Here is a 15,240-nt window from a genome sequence, read left to right on the forward strand (position 1 = left end):
GATTATGATTTGAAATATGGGCCTAATAAATGTCCTCAGCGTAAAGGAAGAAATTGTAGAACAGTATATTATTAATTGGAATTTTGCGAAATTTTTGACGAGATCTTAAATGGTGCATCAGAGGAAGAAGGTTGCCATTAGAATTTCCTGTTTGGGGATGGCTCGTAGACTTCGAAGATATGCCAATGGCAAGTTTTCGAGAACTCATCCTGTATAAATACAATATAAAGAGTGAGTCTTTGACTCGTACAAATATTTCAACAGTAGATTCTTGAGGTCAAAAGAAACACTTTTTTCCGAATCGGCTCTGTTAAAAAGATACAGGCTGTTGAACCATAAAAAAATGATATTTTCATCTCACAAACGAATTTATCGAATGAAATGAATTTCGGAATACAGTTTTTCATTTATTTGAAGAATCTTTTTCGAACACAAGAAATTACCCACGTCTTCCAGTTTTGTCATTATGACCATTACGTACCATAATAATATCGAAAATTCAAAGAACCGAACTCTTGAAACTAAGTTGGACACTATCTATTGAATATTAGAACGTTTTGTGAAATAAAAATATTTCCTCGTACAATGCGCTTTTTCGAGTAATTTGATGTTCAAAAATTAAAAAGTATCTGTGGAATTTGAAAAATTGGGTACTTTGGCTGAATACAACTCTGTTCAAAAAATCCAGACGTGTAGTGTCATAGATTTAGCTAGTTATTCTGAAGGTAATTTTGTTCTTCTATGGGTGGCACAGCTCATTATGAAAAATTAAAACGGCTATATCTTTTTATCAGGACCAAATCGGAAAAAATGGGATAGAAAGTGTTTCTTTTGACCTCAAGAATCAAGTGTTGAAATATTTGTACGAGTCAAAGACTCACCCTGTATACTATTGAAATAAACGTCCAAATCAAAGACCCAACCTATACATGAACTTGCAGTCAGTGTTGAAAGTTGCGGAACCCTAAAACTATTCATTAAAAAGACAAATTTCTTTAAACCACACAACCACAATTTATAATTTTTTCTACGACAAACTTCACTACTTTGACATTTACAACATTTACCTATTGTACCCGATGAAGACCTCCTCATCAGAGCGTTGGTCAATGTCTTCACGTCGATGTCTTCAAGGAGCATATCGACCGATCCTCCGCAACTGCAACAGTCAACGGAGGGGGCCAAAAACCATTGCGAACGAGTCTTCATTCTCTCAGTCTGTCTCTCGTGTACTTGGGGTAGATAAGTCAAACTTTTCGTACTTTCCGCGTACTTGTTGACCTCCTTCAGTTCGTCCAGTGTCATTTTGGGTCCAGAATGATTCTGGCTGGTCCGCGAACTGTGGCTGCCACTAGACGAATGGGAGGTGTTGTTGCCAGCCTACAAAACATATTTTATAGAATATAAAGTTAATGAAAGCACAGTGAATCTAGAAAATCCAATGAATTTTTTTCCCAGAATTTGTAGTGAATAACAGGGACGTATTCGAATAAAATATTTTGATATTGGGTGTTTGGAAACATGAACTATCCAATGATTAACGGTCACGCTTATTTATAGTCAATTAAATTCCTCTGAGAAAAATTATTACTGTCAGTAGGAAGTTATAGTTGGGGAGCCGACTATGCTTAATCGGGATTTACTCGAGCGTCGTGGAGACCTAGTGGATTTTGAAGATTAGATGCACTTTCAGCGGTGGGGAAAGCGTCTGGCGGTTTTCAAAGATGTAATTCAGGTCTAATTTTTGGTAGAGGTACTCTACAAGGTCCAAGGTCCCCTTATATTGATCCGACACGCTCGAGTAAATCCCGAATTTCCCTCTTGGGCTCCCCAACTATTGAAACAATTCATTCAAAACGATCTCTACATCAAATTTCGTCGTTCTAAGATGCAAATTGCCTAACTCACAAAATGACAGTTTTGCAGGAGAACTAAAAAACTTCGTAAATTTGAATCTTTATTAGAAGCAAACTAAATTTTAATATGTTTCAACATTTCTTGTCTTTCAAATTAGAACTTGGGCCGCTGTCAGATCATTGGTTTGTGCGTTTGTCACTAGAATGCACTAATACCTTTGTTTTCATCAAAAATGGACTTGGGCAATTTGCATCTTAGAACGACGATTTGCTACAAATGATGTCTCAAGCACCTTGAGGTTTGTGTAAGGGTAAGTGTTATGAATAATCCAAAAATGTGATAAGTTATAGGGTGTCCTGTCTGAAATAATAAAGTTTGGTCTAACTTTCCCTATAACCGGAAGTACGCCCGAGACCAATGTATTGTAGTCGAATAGATCTCGGTTATTCATTATGATTAAAAAATTATCAAGAAAAAATCTCCAGATTCTCTAGACAATATCGGGTGATCCAAAACTCTGGAAACGGTGAATTTATTTCGCGCACGGTAGAAAATCGATATTATAATCGATTTCAAGCGAATAACCCGTAATAACCGCTGGTTATTGCTGGTTTTGCCCTTGGTTATGCCCCTTCACAACTTCTAACCTCACTTCAATAACCAGAAGTTTGACCCATCTCTCGAGTATGGTTATCTCCGGTTATCTGCGGTCCAAAATGATGACGTTGAAGGGCTAGTTCATGACGTCAAGATATAATAACCGATAATGACCAAAAGCGCCTGAATGCAGTTGGTCATTGTTGGTTATTGTTGGTAATTACCAATGATGACCAGGTTATTCGCTTGAAATCGATTTGATACTAGGGTCTTTAGTAATTTCGTCCGAGGAACTGAATTGCCTCATCAAATTTTATGCCCGCTGGGACCTTGTATGAGATATGAGGCGCAACTTCGAAATTTTTCGTCCATTTTTGGCCCGTGATGAAAATTTCACTACTTGCTACTTTTACTTATTGAACTAGGTGAGAAAATAAAAATTTTTTAGTATAAGCTATGCTATTTTTAAAAAATAACACACTTTAAACCGTTCACTTAAAACTAGAACGAATAAAAAACATTACAAACACAAAGTGTTAATATTTCACAAAGCTTCCTGAAACACTGTTGACAACTGTCAAAAGTCACCGTTAATACAATTGACAATTGTTGTTTATGGAATGTTGTTCCATACGAATATATTGGCTGGACCCAAAGTAGCCCTGATCTTAATCAGGTGCGAGCTTTGGGGGGAGTTCGGAAAGGGGATACCCGCATGGCGGTGGTTTATCACCTCTACTGCGGAATTTCGTGCTGAAGGGGTTCCTGGACCAGTTGCAAAGGGCCGGCCTTGTGGCATATGCGGAAGACCTTGTCCTACTGATCAAATGTAAGGTAATGGGTGTCATTTTCAATCTGATGTAGAATGCTCTGCGCATGATTTAGCGATGGTTCTTTCTAGGAGGATGGTGCCCTGCAACATCAAGCTTCCTAATTCGCTTAGGATTGAGCCCATTCTATCTATCTTGCTCTATCTGAGCAAGTTCGACATCTTGTTATGATACTGGACCGTAAACTACGGTGAAACAAAAACATCGAGACCCAATAGAATAAGTCGAATATGGTTTGTTGGTCTACTCGGTAAGGCAAGGAGCTTCAAACCACGCTTTATGCACTGACTGTATACTGTGGTGGTGAAGCCTATATCAACCTACGCATCTTAGGTGTAGTGTACATCCATGGGAAGAACTGTAGCCGAACCATTAGGACTAAATGCTAGGTCAGAGCCTGCCTAAGCAATACGTACGTAGATCTACCCCTAAGGCAGCGATGTAGTCTTTTATTTCACGGTGGTGGATATGAAGACATACCTAAGATTCTGGGAGTAGGGACAGTGGACTGTTTAGGGGGAACATGAGTGCCCTCAAGATGAAGAGGATGCTTCTTCATAGAGGGGACCGCGCGGACACCAGCCTCTACCCCTCCTAGAAAGGCCACTTCCTGTGCCTTACGGTCCTACTTGGCACACCGATGGCTCTGTGCTGACCGCTGGAACTGGAAAGGGTTCGAAGCATCTCGTTTCAACCACTCCCCTAGGAAAGGAACGTTCCACAGTCTGGGCTGAACTGTAAGCTGTTCTTGTGTGCAAACTGGAGAATTTCCGTAGGAGATACCTCGGAAAACACATCTATGTATGTTGTGACAGTCAGGGAATTCTTAAATTCCTTTTCGAGGAAAAGGTCAGCTCATACTTACTAGGGGAATACAGAAAAGCTCTGAGTGAGCTGGCTCCGGTAACCTTGTAAAAGTTATTTGGAAGCCGGCGCACGCAGGGTTTCCGGGAAACGAGAAGGCAGACATACTGGCTAAGCGTAGAGCCCGCTCAGCGCTGCCGATCGGTCGTACATCTGTCAGGAATTTATTGGATGGCTCGACAGACAATTTTTCTCTGAGCATGGGAAATGGTCCCGGACAGTCGAGAGATCTCATTGAGAGATCACTCTCTAAGCCTGAGATCAAAATCTAATGGCCCTTGAGGAAACAGCTAAGTCTGGAGACAAGTGCAATGATTGGCCACTAGTTCAATAAACATTTAAAGGAACTGGGACTTATTGGTTGTTCCTTGTGCCGCTGGTGCAGAAGCAGTGATGAAATTGTTGAATATACACTATAATTGGAAAATTTTTGGAAACAAGGGAACTTTCAGGAGGTGGTCATAATGTTTATTCGCACTCAATGTTAAAAGATCAGACAAGTTTGCTGGCTCTAGTGTCCGATTATTCTTGTTTCATGAATCATGATGAAATAAGTAGGCAGAGGTTTTTAATTACCTGGAATAAACCATTTTGCTCCAGGGAAATTGAAAGTCTCGTACATGACTCGAGGAGGGAATGCTCTGTAATTATTCCTAAGGAAGACGAACTAACTTGAGGTTGAGTAACCTCAAGTAGAGCTGGAGTGGACTGACATTCTTCTACGCCGGCATGGCCTGAAAAAAGTGAATATTTTAGATATGTTCGGGTTCGAAATGCTTGAAAGTGATACCAACATGACTCAAATAGTTATTGAAGTGATCCAAAGTTTAACTTAGAAAGAAGCAAAGGTTCTCAAAAAGTCCACATAATTCTCAGTGAAATAAACTTATTGGTGAACTAAGATAAGGACCAAAATGTGTTTTGATATTGAATCATTAGGGTAGGATGAGGCACAGTGTTACACGAGATCTGTTACAATACGCATATCTTCGTCTCTGTTTTTCACTTTTATGATGTTATATAGTTCATCAAGAATGATTGACATCTCTGGTGGCTATGGAAAATCGAATGTTAGTTGGTAATAGCCTAAAGTTAAGAATTTGTGTTGCGGAATTCAAGTTGGTATCCTGAAATAAACAGTGGCCTATAGACCTATTCATCATATGTGAATCTATGCACTGACCGAAAATAATTTGAAATTTGTACTGCTTCTTATGATCTTAATTCAATCGAACAAATTGGAAACATAATCATATCAATTTCGAATGCTGATAAATATGGTCTGAATTTAAATATTTATTCTTTTCAAATACTTTTCTAGGTTATATTTATAAATTTCACTTCCATGATTGAAACTACATAAATTATATAAGACCAGATACATATAAAGCTGCATAAGTGTAGACTTTCAAGGCCTATTGAGGTGTCAATCATTCATAAACGGACTATACACGTTTATAAAACCCTCAAGCAGTCATCTTTGACAACTGCCTTTGCCACAGTTTGTATTATATTTAGGTAAGTAATGTTGGTTTTCCTTTATTCATCAACTGTTGAGTTACGGATTACCGTTGAGTAGTTTTTTGTAAACTTGACATTGTAAAAGTCATCAATATCTTTTTATACTCTTTCTAGTTATTAAAAGAAAATGGTGCGAAATCGTCAGAGGAAGACGTTTTACTGTATTTATAGTGAAAAAGATGTTTACTTTTCCTCTTTTTGTTAGTTTCCTATTATTATTTCCATGTTGTAACATTGTGCCTCTTATTCTGTAACTATGTACACGAGATACGGGGCTGAGTGCTACAATAGACTGATTTAATTGAAGTGCAAATTAAATTAAGAAGATGCTGATAATGCTTTTATTTGTATAATTTTTAATAATGAGAGATTGTTATAGTTTATATCCATGCCGAAAACAAGCTAATTAAAACAATATGCTTATCCCTAAATTCTAGTTTTTTTCTTGTACCCCACCTTTTACCCTAGTATTTTGTTATTTCAACATTGGGTAATTGCAAGAGATCCCAAGTTATTTATTCAATACGCAACAACAAAGATTATAATCAATGTTTTATCAGTGAAATCGTACACATTATATTTTATAAACACTGATAAATTTGGTATATTCTATGATTAATTTTTCGTTTTTTCTGAAAGAATTGTATTCAAGAAGAATTGTATACATTCACCATATACCTCAGTAATTCAATATTTACATATGTACAAAATTTCAACTCTCCGTCAAGAAGGGTTGGGAAAAAATAATCAGTGATATTAGAAATGTTATACCAGGAAGGAATCATTTCAAAAACATTTTTTAGGAATGCATGACATTGTTAGCATAACATGCTACAAGTATTATGATTCTGTTGTCTGAGAATCAAAAGCTGTAAAAATTATTCCTTCCAGATTAACACGCCTTATATCAGGAAATGGGAAATCAGTGAACAATCGAATATTAATTTTTGAAGTTCATGTTGATATCACTTTCCATGTATTTTTTATATATTCAATAAATCAATCTACTTACATAATCAGTGTTGTTCATTGTTAGAATACCTGATACTTCTATTTTCAAACTACTTCAATTACCGAGCAATACGCATGCAAAGAAAATAAACAACAGCCCAGGAGCAAAAAGAGGAAATTTCCAAATCAGCTTATGCCAAGTGTTCCAAAAAGCAGGTGCTCTCGACCAAATTACGATTGTTAGCTTCCAATGTGAGGACCATTATGATGTTTATTTTGGAAATGCATTTTTCTACCGTTAGCTAAGTTCACTGATATGATTTGGTGTCTAGGTAGTCATTCGATATTTTAAAATGATTTACAATAAAAACTCACTGAACACAAACAATTCTTTGAATTTACAAATTTGTTGTTCAACAACTTACTTTCGGAAAAATGCGAACACAAAATTGTGTAATAAAAATGGCAAATTTCTATAAAAAGTTTTATTACAAATAATATCACAGCAATCTTATTAACATTCGATTCAAGCTCAGAATTCAAATTTGATGAACGTACTGTGATAAATTCCAAATTTTTGTGTCCTAAATGAAAATATTAATGGTTAACGATTAACAACATTAAATTGTTCATTACTTCACGAGTTTCAAACGAAAAATAAACTGTATATAAATCGCGCTAAAAACAACATTCATTTTTCATTAGGCAGAAAAGAAACAATCATTTGTGTCGCATTCATTTACAACGTTTCTCTCATCAAATTTGGGTTCTGTATCATATAAATTAACAGTGCAAAAGGAAGAACAAAAATTATTAATAAAAAACAACACCTAACTAAATACGTCTAAATGGTGTTAGTAGCGCTAATGTTACCTTCCAAGCTGTAATCGGTTTGCGAAAGCTCTAGATCACAACGCAGCCATGTGTCACTGCCCAGGGATAAGTGGCCTTCAAAAAAAAAATCAAAATGCGATAGAGAAAAGATGTCAACTCATCATTTCCGAGATATTTGGAAGCGCCACAAAAGCCCCACACACCTCAACCTCGTTTCCTATTTCTGTTAGTTATTGACGAGGACTTTGACAATACACAAAACCAGATATATTGAAGAAATGATTATTTTATCAAGAGAAAAGGTGCAATGTTCGGTAACAAAAGAATTCAGACATAAATTACCTCTTGCTAAATTATGATCTGAGCATCAGTTGCTATGGAGAAATATATACGAAATAAGAATTGAAGTGGTAACAATTGATCTGTTATCAATAAGGAGTGAATTAACTCGCAATATAGGAATATTCAGCATATACTATTTTTTTGAAAAATGCTCCAACAAGTCGATTTTGACTTTAATTTATGCAACTCTCATGTATAATTGATAAGTTCATCATGTAACCTCACTTTTGTGACAGAACTGGATATACCTTTTATTGCTCAGGATGATTCGTTCATTGATGGTTTTTTCAACAACCCCTTTTTATTATAGAGACGAATTTCAATTTTACTTATACATTTTGAGGACAATGATACACTTTAGGGGTGATTGATGTTTTTGAAGGCACTTTTCCTTGATAATTGATGATCTTAAATGAAATTCAAAATATCAAACATAAATGAACATGTAGATAAAACATTTATCCATAAATTGATAACCTACGAAATAGGCATTTTTTCGATAACACTACAAAAAAAATCACGCACCACTAAAATGTATGTCACTGACCTTGAAATATATAAGAAAAGGTAAAAGACGAATTCAACAAGATTGACCATTTCAACTCGGTAATAAAATTGAGGTTGATTAAAACCCCAGTAAACAAAAATTTCTTAGCATCAAAGGGTATATCCATTTCTAGCACAAAAATATAGGATTGCCATTTGAAAAAACTGAACTACCTTCCACCCCTCTTAGTGAGTGTTGAACAAATTCCTCATTATACATGAAAAGTTTCGTAATTTTCTTGTTCCAAAAAGTTTATTTCACACTTTTATTTTGACAAATTGTTTCGATTGTGTGCCGTACTTAGAATATTGATTGACAAGAAAATTGAGCCCTGTACAACAACCATCAAATATGGAACGATGCCTGCGTCTCATTCAAAAACATAATTCACTTGATCAACTGATCCTCGACTTCATAAAGCTATTTGACAAATCAAGCTCTGTGTCGCTATATCCAAATCGCATCTTATTCTTCTAACCGATGATTTGAGAAGAAAAAATAAGAAGTTCATTAAAATGAACTCCCTATAGAGAGTACTAAATATCGGTAGATCAAGCTAATCTTTGATATATTTCAAAGTATTCGAAACTACAATTGATGACAAAACGAGAAAATAATTGATCAGACAAAATTACTAGATTCTTCTATTTTCTTATTTATCAAACCGATGTTTGTGGATTATTAAGCACTAGGCACTAAAAATGACTTTTGTAACGAACTCAAAACTATTATTTTCTCATGAAATGCAAACATTACTTTTTATAACCTTCATTCCGACTATTTTTGATATTTTTCAATTGTTGGTTGAATGAGTTTGTTCAATATTTTTTACATTTATATTATTTAAGAAAAAACATTGTATTTTGAGCCCTTTTAATCCCTCTTTAATTTTATTCGCGTTCATTCTGAGTTGTATACCTTACTGTGATTACATGACCTGAGGTTGGATGAAAATTGGGAATCAATCATTGTCCCCCCTCTTAAAGGTTCGACCAATTCAAAACTGTTAGTTATATATATTCTTAATACTTATCTCTTTTTTCTTGAGTATTCTTTCGTATGCATTATGCATGTAAAGAAAAAGTTTTTGAAGAATACGAGGAAGAATATGAAACGCGTCATTCTTCTTTTTTTTTATTATAAAATGTGCAATTATAAAACAAAGGAAAATATTATAAGAAGTGAGAAAAAAATTATGTTGACTCCTCTCTTTTTTCTTCTCCATTATACTATTTTTCAGCAATTAAATTCAATATAGTCAAAAATACTATTTTTGAAGCAGTCGACTGAAATTACTGCTTTAATTTAGACCTATCCCTAAATACTTCCAAAAATAGGAAAGAAATAAAAAAGATTGTAACTGTTCAGTTCATTTCAAATAATTTTTGACCCTATGACGTGCTATTTCGATACTAAATCTTACCCTCAAAAATTATCTCGGAAAGCCAAAAATATTTTTATTTGTCCAACAGAAAAAATAGGAAGTTTTTTCATTGAAGAAAAATTTCAATTCATGTTATTTCCGAGGTGAAATGATTTTTTCAATTAAATTCCACATAAAAAATTTCTCGAAAAGTCTCGCATTGGCTACATATTCGCAACTTCTACTGATCGATTGATCGTGTTCTAGCAACATCCCACATTCTGGTAGTCTTTACTCCCTTACAACTAATACGGATGACGAGAAAGTCCTGTGGTATAAACTCCTCTTAATTCCCATCAGAGCTTCAAAACGAATATAAAGAAAAGTGAAAATAAAAACGAGCCTGGTTAACAAGAATTTCCACAGTGCGATCCATGAGTGCAAATGTAAGCCTCACCAAATTCAAAATGACTCGATTCCCGGAATTTTGCTTACCAAATAATTTTAGCAGATTTGGGTCAGCCTCATAGGGCTGCTTTATGTGGAAGCGATCGATAATTAACTCATGCAAACCTTCGGAGAACCAATGAGAGGTCTAATACTTGATAAAAACCAACTGACTTATAACTAAGTGCGGGAGTTTTGAAATGGTTTATGACTATACCGTAACCCTAAAAAAATCGATTGTGTTCCTGTCCCAATTCAATACGAATGATTGGAAACAAATAGTTTTAGACACGTCGATGGCTTGATAAAGTGGTCATCCCTCAGTATAAACAGAGACTATCGCATATCAATTCTTTACTATAAACGTCCAAAACGGCTCATTACATCCAACTGGTTGAATTCAGATTTGTCGCGGAGCGATTGAAAGAAAAATGGTAAAAATTCCATTCCTTTTTGAACAGGTGTTCAAACAAGCGTCACTCCTGCCGAAACAATAGGTAACAATAAACAATTTTTTTCAGAACAATGGGTCGATCAGACTGTTCAAACCATATCGGATCCAATGGCACGTCTTATGACTAACTGAAATTCCGAGAAAAAAAGTAGCGATATAACTGATAAGCTTGCTCGTTTCATATGATTAATATCACAATTCCTCGATGACAATTAATATTCAGGTATGCGGTAAACCAGCAATTAGATTCCAACACCTGAATTCGAATAACAATCTAACTGGATTCATTTGTTTAGTCACGAATTCATTCATAAACAAGAAATAGATAACATTGAGTAATGAGTCGCAGATGCAGGAATATTCTTATATATAGTTAGTACTAGCTTAAACCCATGGCTTTATTCTCGTAATATTTTATAGTAAAATTGAAATTAACAATTCCCCACGGCCAAAGACGCTTTCACTTATTACGATTCTAGTCCAGATCTAAATGATCGGACCCCTTCTATTCTCTTCGAATTAGCCCTCACATAGATTTCATTTCTTGCATAAATTCGTGTTTCTTAAACCTGTCATACCCTGCGGAATATCCGATGGAAAACTAAGAGCATTGTTCATCACAAATAAATGCCGCAGATAAGGGTCGTATTTATTTTCATATTGATTCATTTCATGCCAGTCAAAAACTCTCTTCAAATTATATATCTCAAACATTATTTTGGATTGAATTTAAAAATTTTAAAATTGCTCATCGCGGGTTATCCTCGAAATTAATTTATATTCTATGACGGACTTGAAAGAACTTTTTGAGCTCTACAAACTTTTACTGAGCGTCGGCCATAAAAGCATAAAATCAACGGCTTCATTCACGACTTGTTCATGACAAAAATCGATATTTTTCGTAATGTCTTCATTATGTGAGAATAATTCACACAAATACCTACTCGAATGAATTTTGTCCACATATAATATTTAAAAAAAAAGTAATAAATTTAGCTTTTTCATAAAAGTAACATCATAAGAGAAGAATTGGTATCGAATATTAAATAATTACAGGTTAAGCTTCCTCTATGACACTCGCTGCTATAGGTGTCTTGCATGTCGAACAACCTTAATTAAGAAACTACAGTAACTTTCTCGTTGATATGCTATAAAGCTGTTCTCTGCATTCTTTAAAATGTAGGTATGTGAAAATAGGGGTAGAAGCCAATCTATTTACTGAATCAAATTATTTATTTCATCAAAGTTATTTAAGATTACCTAAGATATTCATGTTAGAATTTGAATTCATTATGAATCTTGCTGTATACAATGAACTCTTGATAAAAATGCGAAATTTCACAATTTTGAAGCGTTATTGAACCGTATATCGTTCCATTTTCAATGGCATTGTTTTGAGTTCTCAACTGTCAAATATTGACAACGGGCTATTCAAATCAAATCTCCATTTGGGAAACCTGTCATAATAAACTAATTAAACTGTCATAAGCTCGATCATAAGACAGACTTTCCCCTATTTAGACTTAATATCGACCGATGTTAGAAACTAGACCATATTGGAATTATGAAAGTGTGAAAAATAAATGATTTTTTTTTTACTACAATCTCCACACTAGAAATATTTAGTAATTTATATTGGCTTACATAGATTTTGTATTGTTACGCACTTATTAGTAAATTGCAGGTGCAATTTCAGTCGTCACTCTTCAATTCGGTTGATCCAATAGAAAGATTGCCCTGTCTTATAACTTATAACACAATGTTCAAGGTGCTCTTTTATTGAGTTTCATTAAAGATTGAGTTAAATAATTTTAAGATGCCCTCTAGATACATATATTCAGAGAAATTAGTTATATGTAATACTTCTTCCACGATAAGTTAGGTGGCTCTTTGTTATACGCATTTTCTCTTCTAGTAACTACCCTGTTTAGTTGGGAAAACATTGTTTTGATTGAATATCTGCCAAATGGAAAATTAAAAGGAATGAAATTTGACATATATAAAACGCTTAATGAATGTTACTCCCATGACAGCTTTTGTAACCACGAAATTTTAAATTAAACAACATTTTTCAAATCAAAAATTGGTTGGGAAAATACGAGTTTCATAAGCCACTTTTTTGTGTGGTGTCTTTTTCTTCTAAAATCGTTTTTTTTATTATAAATTCGATAGTTCGAAGAACATCACTGCGGAGTATGGATCGTTCAATGCAACAGAAAAAGAGTATTCGCTTCTCAAAGTTATTGAGAGAGATGTCCCTTCAATTAAACTGATAAGCGAATGATCTGTCAATCACACTAATCGATTCATACTCCGGAATGATTTTATCCTTTCCCATAGAATGGACTAGTTCAGAAACTCTTGCCAACCTTATATTACTCGAAAAAACTCTTCTACTGAAAACGTATTTTTTTTATTTTTCGTAACCCTTATCATTAAACAATACTTGGAATATCTTCGGTTATCAAATCCAACTGAAAGAATAGAAAATTTATATTGCATTTTTTGTGATATGCTCTGATGACTCCTGAAATTATTTAGAATATTTACTCATGTTTCTTGCGTTACATTTATGGTTTTGTCATGATAACCTTTGTAGTTGAAATGCTCGGTAATAGTTCTTCCTTAGGTAAAATAGATTCATTCCTAATGCACTATACTTTCCTTGTAATATGTTGTAACTTCGTTGTATTATCACAAAACTGACAAACCTACTAAACACCTTAGTAATCAATGTAATCTTTTATAAAACAATAAACGTAATGAAGAAAATACGAGAAAAAAGACTTGAATAGAGCCAGAACTTATAATATATCCCTTGAATTAGGTCAACGGAAAAGCACAGGTGAATTTAAAAAAAAAGGTTCCAGAATAAACAGGAAAGTTTTTTCGATTAATATACAAAAGGTTAGCAAGAGTTTCTGAACTCGTAAATTAATGATCGTTCAATGAAGGTGGCTAAAAATTCTACGACGACCGATTGTGACCGGAAGTTCTACAGATAAACAGCAAAATCGAACTAGACAAAGACGTAAGCAAGTATTTAAATCTTCTCAAACAACTAGAAAACGGTTAGTTCACAAATACAATTAGACAGAGTCATACGCATAAACAATACAGGCTAGGCAAAAAGCTACATATACATACTACAAAGGTCAAGTAATGTCAAAGTAAGCAATCAACTCACCAATCAGATAAGGCTCGAGGGCAATGAACTCGTTGGGGAACACCGGATCTTTGACGTTGACTGGCGGGTACTGGAAAGAACAGATCCACTGCCCTTGCACCCTCAGAACCCTTCCGGTCACCCTGGCGTAGAATTCGTAGTTTTCCCTACCAAAGAGATCGCTGGTAGCGAACTCCTCGATCAGATGCTTGACAATCTTAGAGGCTATCTGCGAAATGATAGAAAATACCGGATGAAAAAATATCCGCCAGAAACAGTGAAACCTGCCCAGTATTTCAAGGTCAACGACTATGCATCGGCATTTTAATATTTAACAGGAATATTCAAACATACATTAAACTAAGTCAAAATTGGAATAAGAATCATAACCAGAGCGGTCGCCCTTCCATGTATTGAACTCGCCAAACGATGCAGGACTCTTCGAAAAAACCCAATATCTCCTAGAAAAATTCGATCGAAGAAAAGGTTGCCTTTGTTCGACCCAGTCTGACCGGAATTAGAACAAGGGATTGAAACTTTTTTTTCGTCATGTGTCCTCCCTCATTTCTATTGTCAGAGGAGAGTTTTTATTAATTTCTTTACGATATCCACGTAATTTTTGCAAAAGTCTGATCGTCTTTCTGAGCAGGGTGGCTACCTCCCCAACAATCCCGAATGACGATAGGGCCACATCATTTTGAAGGTTGTGCAATTTAAACTATTTATTGTTATTCCTATTGGGATACTGAAATTATGATCATTTGCTTTTAGGCAGAATTTGAATTCTCATTCCGCCACTTTTCCCATTTTGAGATATTTCTTTCGATATAATTTTAAGGAAAAGAAGTTTTCCCTTTATTTGGTGTACAGTGTGAGAATTGACTACATAAGGAACTACCTCATATTACGAATTCCACATCCAATAAATGACAAGTTATCTGGGTCATTCATAATGAAGGATAAAGTGGAAACATGCAGTGGATCACAGGGAGTATTTTTTTCAGGTGGTTCGATGTAGCTCGGTCGGTGGAGCAAAATCGAAGACCATAAAATACCGAGGGTAATCCGGAATTGGGGAATGAATGAATAACAACGGGGCACGGAGAGAACGAAAGGTTAAAGGTCGCGGCAGTTGCAAACCTCCGGAGAATTATAGCCTGGATTTCGTCCGGGATTCTGACATATTTCTATAGGAATGATAGTGTGCCATCTTTGGAGTTTTCGATACTTGTACGTTCGAAGGTTCACATTCAATGTACAGGGTGGTTAATTGTAAATACATCCCCCTTTAATTTTTTTTGTGACTGTGTACAAAAAAGTTTCGTTAAACATTTGTATGCTTCAAAATGAATTTAGAAATGCCTTTCTCATTTTTTATTATTATTATTCATATTGAGATATCCTTTATACCTAGGTCTGTATAAAAAGACGTGCGTATTAAGTGGAGTAAGAGCGTCCATATTATTT

The 15,240-nt window shown here is 34.9% G+C and overlaps 1 protein-coding gene across 3 annotated transcripts in view; it reads right to left on the minus strand.

Moving 5' to 3' along the window:
* The window catches only part of LOC123309128, a 58,639-nt gene that overhangs the window by 11,622 nt on the left and 31,777 nt on the right, over positions 1–15,240 (minus strand). For 2 of the 3 annotated variants that reach the window (XM_044892046.1, XM_044892045.1), the window contains exons 4-6: positions 13,795–14,002; positions 4,725–4,882; positions 1,068–1,380 (exon numbers count right to left, since the gene is read on the minus strand). In XM_044892046.1, the coding sequence (XP_044747981.1) occupies positions 1,068–1,380; positions 4,725–4,882; positions 13,795–14,002 (679 nt within the window). Of the gene's footprint in view, positions 1–1,067; positions 1,381–4,724; positions 4,925–7,493; positions 7,569–13,794; positions 14,003–15,240 lie in introns of all 3 variants that reach the window. The other variant, XM_044892047.1, reaches the window with a different exon arrangement.

This window comes from Coccinella septempunctata, chromosome 3, assembly GCF_907165205.1.
Source record: "Coccinella septempunctata chromosome 3, icCocSept1.1, whole genome shotgun sequence".
Lineage (NCBI taxonomy): Eukaryota > Metazoa > Arthropoda > Insecta > Coleoptera > Coccinellidae > Coccinella > Coccinella septempunctata.